Source organism: Falco biarmicus, chromosome 3 (assembly GCF_023638135.1).
Source record: "Falco biarmicus isolate bFalBia1 chromosome 3, bFalBia1.pri, whole genome shotgun sequence".
NCBI classification, from domain to species: Eukaryota; Metazoa; Chordata; class Aves; order Falconiformes; family Falconidae; genus Falco; species Falco biarmicus.
The window spans coordinates 62,482,863-62,497,736 of record NC_079290.1 but is presented as its reverse complement, the minus strand read 5'-3'; the positions used below and the strand labels follow the sequence as shown (position 1 = coordinate 62,497,736).

General features: G+C 41.9%; 1 protein-coding gene across 1 annotated transcript; it reads right to left on the bottom strand.

Annotated features, from left to right (window-relative positions):
• Nucleotides 1–14,481, bottom strand: CIDEA (cell death inducing DFFA like effector a). The gene is made up of 5 exons (XM_056332360.1): nt 14,362–14,481; nt 10,209–10,365; nt 9,876–10,022; nt 7,485–7,666; nt 1–4,305 (listed from the first exon to the last, which is right to left on the bottom strand). The coding sequence occupies exons 1-5, from the start codon at nt 14,397–14,399 to the stop codon at nt 4,170–4,172; spliced, it is 660 nt and encodes a 219-aa protein (XP_056188335.1). The 5' UTR covers nt 14,400–14,481; the 3' UTR covers nt 1–4,169.
• Between the last annotated feature and the right edge of the window lie 393 nt (nt 14,482–14,874).

Here is a 14,874-nt window from a genome sequence, read left to right as displayed (position 1 = left end):
TCCAAAGCCACTATTTGATTTTATTTATTCATTCATGGACAGTGTTTCTTATAATTGGCACCACACATCAGAAAAATATTGCCATCACTGACAATTCTCACCCATTTCAATTTTCATAGCAAGTTAAACAACTGATCTTGAAAATTGTGAAGTGTTAAAATACTATCTTTTCCCTTAGCAAAACAGCAATCCTCATGTATATAAATGTCTTCACTGCATATATTGCAAGGTAAGGTAGAGAAAGCAGTGATTAACTCTAAACCCCTCAAGGATACTAATACATAACTGAAGCTGTTAATCACATTAATACCTTCAGCAAAACTTGAGGCATCAAGTAAAAAATATACTTTGGTTTTAAAGTTTTTTGTTTTTAAGGAAGCTTGTGCCTTTAGTTCAAGTCCTATCTCAGGAAGCAGCATGCTGAAATGATTTAGAGTTATAATTCTAGTCAGTTACAAGTGATCAAATGTAGTTTTATCTTCACAGTTAATATTCAGACTTACAAATATTTCCTAAGTTGTTAACACTTCTCTACTCACTGTACTGAAAAAAACTTTCAGCTCAAAGTCCCATTTTCCTTTCTTTACCCTTCCCTTCTCTGTAGGGAAGGTATTCAGGATGTTTCCTAGGGCATATTCTAAATTGTTTAAGGAATTCAGACCCTGCCTTTTCCTCTCCCTCTGTACAGAAAAGCTTTAATTCTATTCCTCCTGAAAGAATAGGAAGGTGCAAGAAAGCAACAGCTTTGTCGATTTATGAAAGGAAGGAAATGAAATAATGATAAATTGCAAACAAAAGCTACTAGATTCTTCATTCTAGTCATAAAGACAGCAACTTTGTTTTGCCTGCAAAGCATGAACTGTGCCTGAGTCAACAAGAGAGTACTTCAGTGAAAATTCCTTTTTTGGTAACTAGAGAGTATGACTTGGTGCATTGTTAGTAAGTGATGCAAAGCAACAGGCAAAAAGGGTCACCACTGCAAACCAGGAGGCAGTAAACATGTTTCACACCTTCAAGCAATCACTGCTACCAACTGACTGCAACAGTAACAAGTGCAGATTAACAGAGTTTACTGAAAAACAAATTAAAGCCGAAAATGTCAACTAGAAAAGTTAGCTTCTTCTCTACATACCTGCAGTTAAAAGCCTATGCTTTTAGTTTTTCCTGTGTCTTGCTAGATATTGTATGCTACTTTTATATAATTTTATGAAAGAGATAATGTTGAAGTTGTTCTTTTCTGTGTACCACATACAGCTGAAGTAAAAGCTATGCTTCCTAAGCAGTCTGTAAAAAAAAAAAAAGTCAAACTGGTTGCAACTCTGAGAGTGACAAACTCCACTAGTCTGACCCACAGCCAAAACTTTATCTCTGGAATGAAGCTGGTATAGTAGCAAATACCGCCCCCCCAAATACTGAGCCTGTGGCAAAGCCCCGATTCAGAAGCAATGAAACATTTGACACTTACAGCTTCCAAGACACTTCTCCCATTTTGAAAAAATATCAAAGCTGAGTTACTTTGTTTCACTGTTTGCATTTTGAATTAGAGGGAGATGCTCTGAGGCAGAGACCTTGCACCTCACATGTCCTTCAGCAGCTCAAGTGCTAAGCTGTTAAAGAAGCTGCCTAAAAACATTGCAAGTTCATACCAAGCTAGCATTTTAGATCACACCAGTTTCTCTGATAGGACCACTGGAAACCACGGAATGTTAGTTCTGTAACAATCGCCCCGGCTATAAAAGGCTGGAATTTGAGATCTGCATAGTTAAGACTTGCAAAAGCTTTTATATTATAGATGTTGAAGAGACAATTCACACAAAGTAATACTGAACTATGCAAGTTGTTTGTTGAGGTTTTTTAATGTTAGCAACATAAATATTTTTAGGACCATTACATGGAGTTGCTTTCATGAGGTGGGTTTGTTTTAACAGAATAAGTAGTCATTAAAAACTGAAAGAATTAATGACAAACTCCTTGCACTGCAACAGTTAAATGCAATTTCTTGATAGGAGCAGAAAGACTTTGGCCTACAGTTATCATGGCAAAAATAGAGGCGTGTGTGTAAGGTGTCAAGAACAATACAGATGAAGTATAAACCTTCCATTTTAATATAAACTCTCTCACTACTCGCAAAATAGTTTTTCTTCTGAAGGAAACCTGACAGTTCTGCAAGCTACAGGCATTCTTTCCTGTGAGAAATTAGGAAAGAACCAGTCCTCCCCTTGTCTCAGGCAGTGTGCCCTCCCACCTTCTCCAGCAAACACTCAGAAGTAGATGGGAAACAACAGAAATCAGGAAAAAAAAAAAATCTAAGGGTTTTCTTAGCTGTCTACTTATTTTTAATACCATTACTGAAGAGACAGGCAGAGACCTACTGAATTTGTGTCCATCAGTCCCTTTAACACTGGGATTTGGGCTGCTTTTCATCACAAGAGTGATTTGAAAAATACAACACCAGCTGGCTAAGTCACATCCACAAAGAGAAGGTAAAAATAAGCACATGAAGGTAAAATTTGCAGATAAAAGCAAAACCAACATTGCCACATACTAGTGACATTTGAAGTGAACAGACCACCGACAGATCAGAATAATTCCCACTGACCATAACACTTGGTCTTTTCAGTCTACCTGTTTCTCTTTCAGCAGATTAGGTTTTCCTCCAACTGATCAGCGCAGTTGATGCACATAGCTAATGGATTCCCATCTCAGGAAAGGCATGGTAAGCACTGTGAGGTCCACACTGGTCTTTCCCTTTCATTCCCATTACGTTCTTCCCCTGCCCCACTTGTTCACTGGCACCAGAGCTTTTCCTCCTAGGTGACACCTGCTGTCAGGTCAGACACATTTACCTGTATCTGCCATCTCCTTAACAGCTTTCAGTCTTAAGCAAGACTAACAACTTACTAAAATTCTTCATGAGCAAACAAATGGAAACCTCAAAAGCCACACCTAGGAACAATCAAAGCCGGGCTTTTTCCCCTTCAGCAATGGGAGTTTGTATTTTGATGCAAGATGCCTAACACTGCTCATTTTCCAGTTTTCTACCCTATTGAACAAAGTTTACTGGAAGCTGGCCACACTAGCAGTTTGCTAAACTGTAGAAAACATTACAGACCATTCTACCTAAAGATTAAAAACTTTTCCCTTTAATATAGCTTGTCTTGGGAGACTATCAAAACACAGATACCCGGTTTAGAACATATGTATGTCACACAAGACTAGCTGGTGTCTTGCTGCTCTCCCCTGAACACAGGGGCATCAAAATCCAGCATCTCTTACATGTACCTCAAGTACAACTTGGGATGTAGTGTCATCTTGTGACTGAACAGTAAAAACCTCAAGAAGTGATTGTTTAATCCCTGAAGGAAGCTTCAGCAGGTTGCTTGTAAGCCATATTAATGAAACTATGGCAAGTTATTCATTATTTCAGGCAGAACTGGACATGAGAGCCATTAAATATATCAGGTTCTTCAACTGGTATCAGCTACACTAACCTGAACTTTCTGTAGATTTGAAGAAAAATATAGAGATATAATGAAATGTTGTTAGTTGTTTTAAGGGAAACAAGGCTAAGTTTTAATCTTCTGCTTAGTAGTTGTACTTTCTCCAACCAGACTTCATGAAAGTAGTCAGTTACTGAACCAAGATTCAGTTGTATTGTGTAGTTCTATTATTAGCAGGAGTAAATAAGTACACTTCACCCTTCTGTACCCTAATACCAGTTGGGCACCAATACAAGCACTGTTAAGGATTAAAACAAAAAGCCCACAGTGCCTCCACCTTACAGCCCAGTCCATTCAGAAGGCAAGTAGACAGCCATGAAAAACACCCCAATCAAACTACGTTTTGATCAATGCAAGAAATATTCCACTGGTTACAAAGCATGCAAGTTTCTAAGTATACTTAGTCTCCATTTGGTGTTGCTGGGGCAAAAACCTGCCCTCTCTCCTTCTGCCAAATTCTCAGACATTAGGCACCCATCCTTTTGCTGTGTTAAGAGCCTGTGAACACCCAATACTTATTTTATGACTAAGGCCTACAAGCATTCCCAAATGGGAAAAATGTTAGTTCACATCAGTGGACATCCCCCTACTATAACATCATTACAATCAAAACTGGGCAAGAAAATGTCTAAGCAAAAGGATCCGGTATCAGAAGTGCAGCTGTGCTCACTACTGCCGCCTTGATGTTGTTGTACATGCACCATCTTCATCATATTCACCCATCAACTGCAACATATATGTTCCAGTATAGAGAAGAAACTGTCCAGTTATTTGTGCTGCATGGGACATCAGCTGAAGCATCTTCCTAGGAATAAAAAAAAACCAAACCAAAATCACTATCAGGATGACATTACCCCCCTTTCTCCCCACCCACATCACCTTTAGGATGAATTAGGTAGATATATTTAAAACTCTCATTCCTTCTCACTTCTCAGAAGCTAGTAATTTTTGTACCATCATTAGAAAAAAATACTTGTGGCCACTGATGAAAACCATTGACATGTTGGCAGAATCAGAAAACACATTTAACAGAGCAGGCTGTCATCTTGTTAGCCATTTACAGGCCTTCTGCAAAGACATCACTCAAACTACTAGAGCACCACTGAAGACAACTTTGCCTGACAGCCCAGCAGCATTCCTGCAGCATGAATCCACCTCATGTTTCACTTTTAGGCCATTTACTAATATAACACTGCCAGCATCCCCAAGCTACAGATCAAAGTTGATTAGATCTGAAGCTGAGCAATCACATTACAGTGGATGCCCAGCAGCAAAACAAGTGAAGCCAGGCAAATTAATGCTGTCCAAGCTCCAAGCCTTAAGAATTCTCAGTTCACAGCTATTCTATTTTTTTAAAGATTTAGTAAGTACCAGCATTCAAATACATAATACCATGTAAGAATCAGTACAGATCCATAAACTAAGATCAGGTTCTTACATCAGAGGTCTACCATATAAGCTGCAGATCACTGCAGGACTGTAGAGGAAAAGAGATCATTGTATTTGAATGGTCATTTATTCAACTTATAGCTGTGTCTTCCTCCCATTCCCCAAGAAACAACAGGGACATCAGTACCAAGAGCTATATATTCAAGCCTCATCCCCCAAAAGTTAAGTGGGCCCTCACAAGTATGAAGCTGAGACTTTGGGGAAGTGGCACAAGAACTGGAACCATTCCAAAAGTGGAAAGGGAACAGTTCCTGAAGATGCAGGAATCACACCAGCATTCCTCTTCTGCAAAAAAAGGGGGAAGATAATCTTAATTCTTGTCTGAGAAAACATGCAGCTGTGAACCCTCTGCTACTACTTACTTCTCCTTTGAGCTCTAACAGAGAAGGCAAAGTCTTCTTCTTAAACATTAATTACACCCCCCGTGATGAAAGAAGGTTTGCAGTCAAAATCTGATGCTTCAAAAGAGCAGAACACCTTGTACTCAGAGCCTGGGAAGCCTTTGAAAAGCACTGTACCCTTATTTGTGCTTCCCACACGTGCCATTTCAGTATGTCCTTTCCTCCACCAGATAGCACAGGCCAAAGAGCTTTACAGTTGTAAGGAAAGCTGCACCTGGTACCCAGCTTTTGAGCAGCTGCAGTGTGTCACTTGCACACCAGAGCAGTTGTCACTTAAGCCATGGAGCAAGTTATTTGTTGAACTGGACATTCAATCCTTCAGTTGGACACTACAGGGAGAAACCATTAGGGGAAATACACTAACCAGGATCTGGCAAGCTTTGAGCCCCTCCCACCAATGAACAACTGCAGTGTTTTACAGTCCCTTCCCTTCACACTCTGCAAGAAGGCTCAGGGAGAGGGCAGAGTTAATGTGGAACTCATTAGCAGAGGCACTACAAGAACCTAACATTGTCTCCAGTTTCAACAGCAAGTTGAGACAGGCCACCTCACTGTTGTGTTCAAGAGTACCCAAGGTTATCTCTTCTGTCACCCCTGTTCTTTCCTAGCTGACTATTTTCCCAACCTGACCCTGGCACTTCTCTTACAGCTCAACTCTAACATAACAGTGCTTCCAAAAGAACTCCACAGCTACTTCAGCTGTTTGCCAGCACCACTTCTTTCTCACCAGCTGCCCTGTGTTGGCAGGGAGACAGAACTGTCACTTCAAACTCTCCTTAGCAGTGCAAGTTACAGTGCTGATACTCATCTCCATAGTAGATAGCCAGAAATCAAAATTTGTTCTGGCCCAAGAGACCTGACAAACATAGGAACTAGATCAGTGCAGCTGTTCAAGGGTAAACCTTTGCTTTGAAGAAAGGCTAAGGAAGTCATTGGTACAGGAAGGCATAGTATATAGCTGGATAATCACTGCAGCACGAGTCTCATTTATGATCACACCAGCTGTAGCCTGAAAGATTAAGCAAGGGACCACCTAAGCAGAGTGGAAGAGGTCAGTCAGGCCAAAAAGACAGGGAACAAGATTAGCATTACAATACTTAATACCTGCATCATGAGACAAGGGACTATTTGAAGACTTCAAACTAAAGACTACAAGTTGCTCAGAGGAAGTGAAAGCCTCACTTTTGGCATGTACATCTGTTCGTTCTGTACAGGCAGATCTGTTCCTCAAGTATTAAGATGCAGCAACACTACACTGTTGTGTCTCAACTAGAATTTGGAAGGTCGGAGAGAGAAATTCAGGGCTGCAGCTTAAACACTTGTCAACATATGGCACCTTTGGGAAGGTGTTTGAACTTACAAGTTTTCTTCAACCAGGGTAGGACACAGCTGGCTTTGACAAGGCACAGACTTTCAACACACTGTTGAAAGCAGTGGAAGGGACAAGTATTATTCTGCCCCTGCATAACACAGCATTTCCCAACAGCCAGTTCTATCAAACTCACAACGCACCACAGATTAGTCCTGCACGAGACAGTGGGCCTTGATAGGCTCTGTTAGTTTGCTTAGAGAACAGCTAGCTTGAAACAGTGACATCAGTCTTACTACAGACAACAAATTCACATTAAGACATTAGAGTATGTCATCTCTCTTCCATTTTCCTTTGCTTCCATGTAGCTCAGGTGGTGAATTTGGCAGCCAGGTATTGAAAAGCCTGAGCAAGCTTTAAGATCTCTTGGCATTAGATCTCAAATTCCTTTCATTTCATCCCTTTGAAGTCCCCCCTTCAAAGAGTCCAATGCTTCTTCCTCAGTTTCCTGCATTCTTCAAACGAGTCAGAGAAATCTGGGGAAATTCTCTCAGGAAAACAAAGACTGTACCTAAACCTCTGCAGTAAACACAATCTGACAAGATTTTTGCCTTGGAGAAAATTTAAGATTCCACCATAAAAAGCTATGGTAAGTTTTTTACAAATCAGCTATCCACACCTTACAAAGGAAGATTCAGCATATTAGCCAGTATGTAAGAATTAGTAAAAATACCAAGTTTATAAATACACCTGCTTCACAGAAGCAATAAGCAAACACAGATTTTATATTAATGCATACACCTGATCCGTAGTGGAAACACTTACCGCAATATGCTTTTTGCTCCCATACATTTGATATCATACGAGACAGAGTAAATCTCGTAAAAGGTTGCCTTGATGTTTAAGCAGCCAATAAAATCCTTAGGGTTCAGCTTGTACAGATCAAACGTGATGTTAGCTACTCCCATTTTCTTCTTTTGTCTCACAGCAGCAACTCCATTTCTTGTCTAATTTAAAAAGAGGGAATGACAGTTTTTACCATGAACCAAAGTGAAATTAAGTGAAACAATCATTAACAGCGCAGCTCTTTAGAAAGAGCTTGCTTATTCCAGTCTTGGGGCTAGCTCTTGATCAATTCTAAACCAAAATTAAAGAGCATTAGCACAGAGGAAAAAAGTGTACAGTTTATATAATTTTGTTCAAGTCTTGACCAGGCTTCTGAGGCTATTCCAAACAGACACAGAAGTTCTAGAGTGACATAGCACCTCCTGAATATTTCTTTCCTGAGTTCTTTCTTCAGATATACTGAAGCCACAGGTAATGTGTTCCTGCCATTTAAGTATCCTGGTATGTTCCAGTTGCCAGCTCACGTAGCACAGTTAATCTGTACTGAAACGGGCCACCAAACAACTAGGATGACATTAGGTTCCTCTGCTTACAAAGGAATACAATACTGATGAGAACTCTTTAGAGACAGCTGCAAAGATGACACCTGTGAAAAGTCAGGTCCAGACTTCAAATCCTGGCTCTTAACATTTCTCTTTCTTCCTACTAAAGTAGTAAGATGGGGAGGGAACCACTACTGATTAGGCCTGGGGTTTAATACTGAGTTTAAGAGAAAAAGCAAAGGAAGAGGAACATGGAAAGTCATCTTCCACCTTAAATCCAAGCCTCCTTTATTGAAAGCAGCACTTGTCTGCTTCAGGGCTGACAGTGAGGCTTTCAGGATCACTTGCTTCAAGAAAATGGTAAAGACAAACCATATTTATAGAGACATCTAGTGGGTAGATGGGATACTCTGTCTGCTCAGCATGTTGTGCTCAAGGTTAACCACTTGGCAGCTGCCAAGCTGTTTTTTGCATGCTAAATGAAGCAATAAAGTTGTGTAAGACTTTTTGTACTTGTCACCCCAGCACTCAGACAGTGCCATGATAAGTCAGACCAAGTTAAACACTGTAGTATATCATTAGCCAGCAATTTTATGCCTGTTTTACTTTGATAGCCTCTGAGCTCCAGCAAAAGGGCCCCCTATCAACAACAGTTTTGGATATGTACAAGTAGCTGGCATTCTTGGTAGCATGTGTGTCATGTCCCTCCCATCCCACCCACCCCCACTAGCACCCAGAATATTTGGATAAAGCATGATAGCGCTTGTGCTACAACTTCAGATGATTTGTGAAGCTGCAGCAGTCCTCCTGCTGTCATTCAGCACAACCTGAAGAGGGGGCAACGTTCAAGCTTGTTCTGCTGCCATGTCAGACAGGACACAGGGCAGAGAGGAAAGGAGCAACGTGGAGTCATACTCTGGCTGCAACTTTTATTCTGGTTTTGGAGCTCATGGCCCAGATGCAGCAGGTTGATAAACCAGTGAGGTATCTTGGGGAAAAAATATGCAAACTGCCCACACCACAGCAGGAAACTGTGAGAACAGGGCCACACAATTGAGCCATCTGTGTACAAACAGAAAAATGGTAGACCTGCTTACAGCTCCTCAGCTAGCTCTGCACCTGGTAGAAGAAATTTTAATGCTAGCTTTCTAGAAACAACTATCCTATGGAAAGACAATTAGGAATTTGACTATCTTATTAACATTAATAGATGGCTATTCCCCCCCCAGAACCACAAATTGAACACTAAGTTGATACAATCAGAAGGCTAAAGCTAGCCAGCCTTAATGGTTCTTAAAAATATCTTGAAGCATGTAGATTAACATCAGGTTTTAATGACATCTTTCAGCTGTTTCCAAGATTAAACACAGGCATTTTTCTAACCTTCACTAAACAATTACTGCATTCACAAGGCAAAACTTGTTTTACATGACTTAATTTTGGTATTTCCCCCCCCAAAAGCTAATCTTTAAAAGACATCGTGTTTTTTACTTCACGCAGTCGAAGTCCTTATTTTCTTTATGTTACAAAAAGGCTCAAAACCAACGTTATTTCTGAAGCTCTCCAAAAGCAGGGGATTTTCCTTGTTTTTCCATTGTAATGTTTCATTTCAATTCTTGGCAGATTTTTGCCAATAGTTCTATGTCCAAGCAAGGGACAATAAAAAAAGAAGAACTTTATTTGTCCTCCAGGAAAGCTTAGCAAGGAGTTGATACCTTGCCTTCTTCAAGGGAAGTTTTTTTCCTCTTCCCTCTTTCCAACAATTACAGCGGCCACAGGCATTCTTCCATTCACTTCTATCTAAGTGAGAGAGGTAGTCAACACTTACTTGGGTCCATTTCTGTCCTTTTTCTAGAACCATGAAGTGTGTATTATCATCCAGGGACTTGAAGAACTCCTCTGTGTCCACAACTGTGCCATCTTCCTCCAGAACCAGAGTAACTATCCCAGCAGATATAAGGAAGGCATCTAAAGTCTGCAAAAAACCAGTAGACTTTAGCATTCAAAAAAGGGCCATCATTTCATATTAAGACTGGCTTATCTGACATCCTCCTGAACTTCCCAAGTAATGATTTTTAGAAGAACAAGAGTCTGTGTGTTGCCTTTCTGGGATACCGTACTTCACTATAAGTTTCATCCAGAGTAGGAATGTTTGCTATACCTTGCTGATGAGCTCTTGTAGACTGCTTGCAACAATTCCTTTCCGGCTGCTTCTGGAGGCATTTGATACACGGAAGGGTCGCCCTGCAGGCATGAGAGAAGGGAACAGGGTCTGTTTTGTTACTGCTCCCACAGATGCTCCCATGGATACCAAAGATCTACAACAAATAAAAATTCAGCATAGTTATAAAAATAGTCATGTCAAGTACTGTGAGAAGCAGGACTGTTGAGTTCATTGATGTAAGCACGTTATACAAGTAATTCACAGGTCACATTAGACTCATGGAACTTGCTTTCAAAGCTAAATACTACATAGCCCTACAGGCATGTCTCTAAACTTCCTTTTGCCAGTGACATTTGAAAACACTTCTAAAATTAAGAACGTTTCAAGCAGATGTGGGCTACCCCTAGCTCAACTGATGTCAAGGTCATGGTTACAGTGAGGCTGACAGGTTTTAACACTGAATTAGAAAGGCAGCAGCTCTTGCTGCATTCAGCCACTTAGGTCATTCTCTTTACCTGCAAGAGAAGCACTCAATGAGATAACACACAAGACTACTTTCAGCTAGTTGAAATGAGTTTGCTTTAGGAAACTGAACATATTACCCAAATTCAAACCACCTTGCATCAGAACACAAGCAGAGCTTTTTGATACAGTTATGCTTGACTTTCAAACAGCCAAGTTGTTTATCTTTTAAATAGTATCTACAGCCTATGAAGCTTCAACCAGTTTTGAAAAAAATCACAAAATAAGACTTGTTTGTGCCCTAATGTACCAAAAGTAGTTAAATGAAATGAAAATTAAGATCAAAGTTCATAAATGCATTGTGTTGGAGCAGGCCACCAGAGAGGCTGGAAGAATTTAAACCACTTTCTAAAAGTGTTTGAAGTTTTCCTAGGCAATCACATCTTTTAATAGTGACTGTTTAGGTTCCTTTAGGTAAACTGAGTGCGTAGTACTGGTAATTGCCTACTCCCACACCAAGGTACAGACCTGCTCCCATTTACACCTAGCAACAGCTTTTTGCTGCCACATTACATTGGTTAATTCAATAGCCAGCTTGCCAAAAATCACCCTCCACACAACACCTGGAAAGGATTGATCTCCAAGAAGTCTTTTAAAAAGGGAGGCAATATTTTGTCTCCCACACTCCTGGACTTTACCACCTGTATACCTTTTGCTCCTTAATACCAAATGGCACAGGGGGTGGGAAAGGGATGCACCCCCATTTTGTTCTCCCAAATAGGTATAAAAGGTCAACTTTATGTAGTAAAGTCTACTCTTGGAGACTTTCACAGGGAGGGAGTGAAATGGCAGTTTCTTTCTGCAGCCAGAGAAAGAATACAGGGATTCCTAGAATAATGATGAAATGGTATAAAGTTACTCAACTAATAACATCCCAGTCACACCTTTTGTGCAAGTCCACATTAACTAGGGAGAATAACTATTTTTTCCAATCCTCTTCTCTGGTCTTTAGGCATATTCTTGGGATGCGCAGAAAGTCATTTTTGTGACTGGTCAGATTGAAAGCAGGAAATAAATTAATTGCTGAAACTCTATCTGAACTGCCTTTCTACAGGGCTTTGAGCTATTGCCTTTCCTCTGTACACCAAAGCCTACCTTCTTCGGAAACTCCTCAGCATTATCGGACCTTTTATTTTTTTAAAGGAGGGGGATGTTCAACAGTTTTATTCTAGCTCAAGCTACTACTTTCTTGGTAGTACTGTCTAACCATTAGGTTCCAGGCTTTCAACAGTTTGCATATATATACATACAGCTGGCGGAAGTCTGTCCTTCTTGTAACAAAGCTGGCAATGATGAACAGTCAGTATGGTTTTCAGGACACAGGCACTGTTTCAAATTAAAGGGCTAACAAGCACTTTCCTCCTGGAGAAGGGCAAAGACCAGGGAGGAAGACAAGGTGACAGAGTAGCACCGACAAAGATATTGAAGCTTCACAAAAGGAAGGCATACTAGGACAGGGCATGTTTGTTAATCTCTTCACTGACTTAAGTCTCCCAATTACCCCACTGGTCTGTGGGCAGGTCCCGTTGTGAATCACTCAAGTCTTTTCCTTAGATACAAAGCCTGCTCATCTACCTTGGGGCTGGTGACTCCTCTTCACAGGGCACTCTGATGTTAGAAATCACAACACTCAGGATTCAAGAGACAATGTTTTCAGAGCTAGTTACCTGCTGTTCCCTCTCGCACACTTGAAAACTAGCACATAGAATAGCTACTTAAGTGGTATATGTGACAGTACTGCCAAGACAATTTTTTTTTTTTTGTGAGGACAATAAAAGCCAGTCCTGTTGAACAGTTTTCTTTCCCATTCCTTAAGCCGAGTTGTCATTCACAAAACACAAAGCATAAGAAAAAAAAGCCAAAACATACATCCTGATACACAGCGTTAGGTGTACAACTCATGGGCAGGACCTGAGCCAACACAGTTCACCTCCAGCATTAGCACAGCCAACTATACAAGCCATGTTTTGCAGCTCTGAGCAGCATTTTCTGAAGAAAACTAAAGAAATTTAAAGGTGATTAAAGATCAATCACCTCACACTGCTACACAGCTCTATCAGATGTAAAAAGTCAGAAAAAAAACCCAAACCCAAAAAGAATAATAAAACAGGACTTCCATTAGCTCCACCAGACAGTCACTTAACAGAAGCCAAAGTCTCATTTAACAGTTATTTAACATTGATGCCATTTCACCTACATGTCAATAAAACTAATCAATATAATCTTTAAACCAAGTCTGTTTATGAAGCAAGTCTGGGCTCCAGTGCAGGTTGAGGTTTCAGTTAATGAGACTTACTAGGAAACAAAAGCCAGTGTGATTAAAAAAAGCCAGGTAAACAGAGTATAAACCCTTCAGTTTCTGATGCTATTGCTGAAAGCTTGTTTTTCCTTTATTCCCCCTCAAATGCCACAGACTCAAACAGGACAGCCTACATTCAGGGCTCCTAGAAAGATCCCTTTTTGCTGCAGTTGTCCTCAGAAACCAGTCAAGCCAATTCATGATGCAGGGAAATCCTCTGATAGATTGGAGTTACCAAAAAGAACTTCCTATTAAAAGACTATCAAAGTCAGGAAATAAGTGGTGGAAAGGAACATACTGAGGTACAGTCAGCTTTATTAGAAAGTTGAGTGACATGTTAGATAGAGACAACTCCACTCCTGTTTTACTATTCTTTGAAGCCAAAAGAGTCAATTCATAACTCTTCCCTAGAAGAGTGAAGGATGCTATGTCAGTGGAAAATGCAAAAATGTTTATAATTGAGAGAGCAAATATCTTCAAACTCTAGTGTGTTGTCCAGTTTGGTATAACTACAATATTGCTACAGGGATGCGCAGACACTGCCCTAGCCATTCAGCATATTTTCACAGCTGGTGGGAGAGAATTTTTTTGTTGTTGTTGAATCCAGGTATTAAAAGCCTCCCTTGAGCCCTGTACATACATTTCACTCTATCTTTGTTTGCAGTATGCCTCATATGTTTGCCTAAAAATGTGGTGCAACTATCTTCAGCCTCACTCAGAAAAATCAATGTTGCACAACCACGAGTGGCTTCAGAATACGGCACGGTTTGGTTTTGAGGTTAGAGTTCACAGGCAAATGACAACAGCAGTAACAGCAAAGCAAAAAAAAAGGAGTCAGAAATTAGTCAGACAGGGTCTGACCAGGCTGCAGACTCGGTTTCCCCGCTAAAACATTAGCTGCAGAGATACCAGAACTGCAGCTAGAAGTAGATTCATTTTTGAACGGCGTACAGAACTGTACTTCTATGGATGTGGTTAGCACGCGGTGCCCGCTGCCACCGAGTACAAGTGACAATACCAACTACACCGAGGCTCCGCACCTGACGCTCAGGCTCTTTGCGCACACCTGCCGAGAGGTGAACGCATCCCAGCAACCGCACCGGCGAAAGGAGCTCAAACCGCAACGCTTCTGCTTGCGCGTCCCTCGGCAGCCCTTCGTGCGGGGCTCGGAAGGCTGCGAGAGCTGCCCGCCCGCCTCTCCCACCCCGCGTCCATCAGGTTTACCCCCACCCTCCCGCGACCAGCCCTCACGCCCAGCCTGGAAAGCGCCCTTCGCTCCTGAACAGCCGGAGCCGGCTCTTCCCCGGCCCCGCCGCCCCCCGCACTCACCGCGCCAGCGAGCCCACGTACTCCCGCACCGCCTCCATGGCCGGCCCGGCCGCGGCGCAGCGCCGCCCGCGGCGCTTAAGTGGTGCGGGAGCGGCCCCGCCCCGCGGCGCCGGGAGCGGGCGGCGGGGCGGGGCGTGCGGGGCAGGGGGCGCCCCGCCCCCGGCAGCGGGTCACGGCGGCGTTGAGCCCCGGCTGGATTTACAGCTTGCCCCGGCACCGGGAGCGATGGCAGGTGCCGGACGGCGCGCTTAGGAAGGAACGTTTCTGTAGGTGCATTTTGCCCTATGATTTACCTGGCAAAGGAGCAAGGAGAACTGCGTTTGGTGTCCGAGTTACGTACCACGTATTAGCTAGTTACAGCTAGTACAGCGGCAGTGGAAGCCAATCTCTTCTGAAGCCTCTCAGCGTTAGGGCAAATCAACAGATTAAGTGTCTCTGCTTCTGATTTTAGAGCCTGTGAATAAGCTTATGGATTGGATTAATGTATACCATAGCTTCAGTGGAGGCATTTAG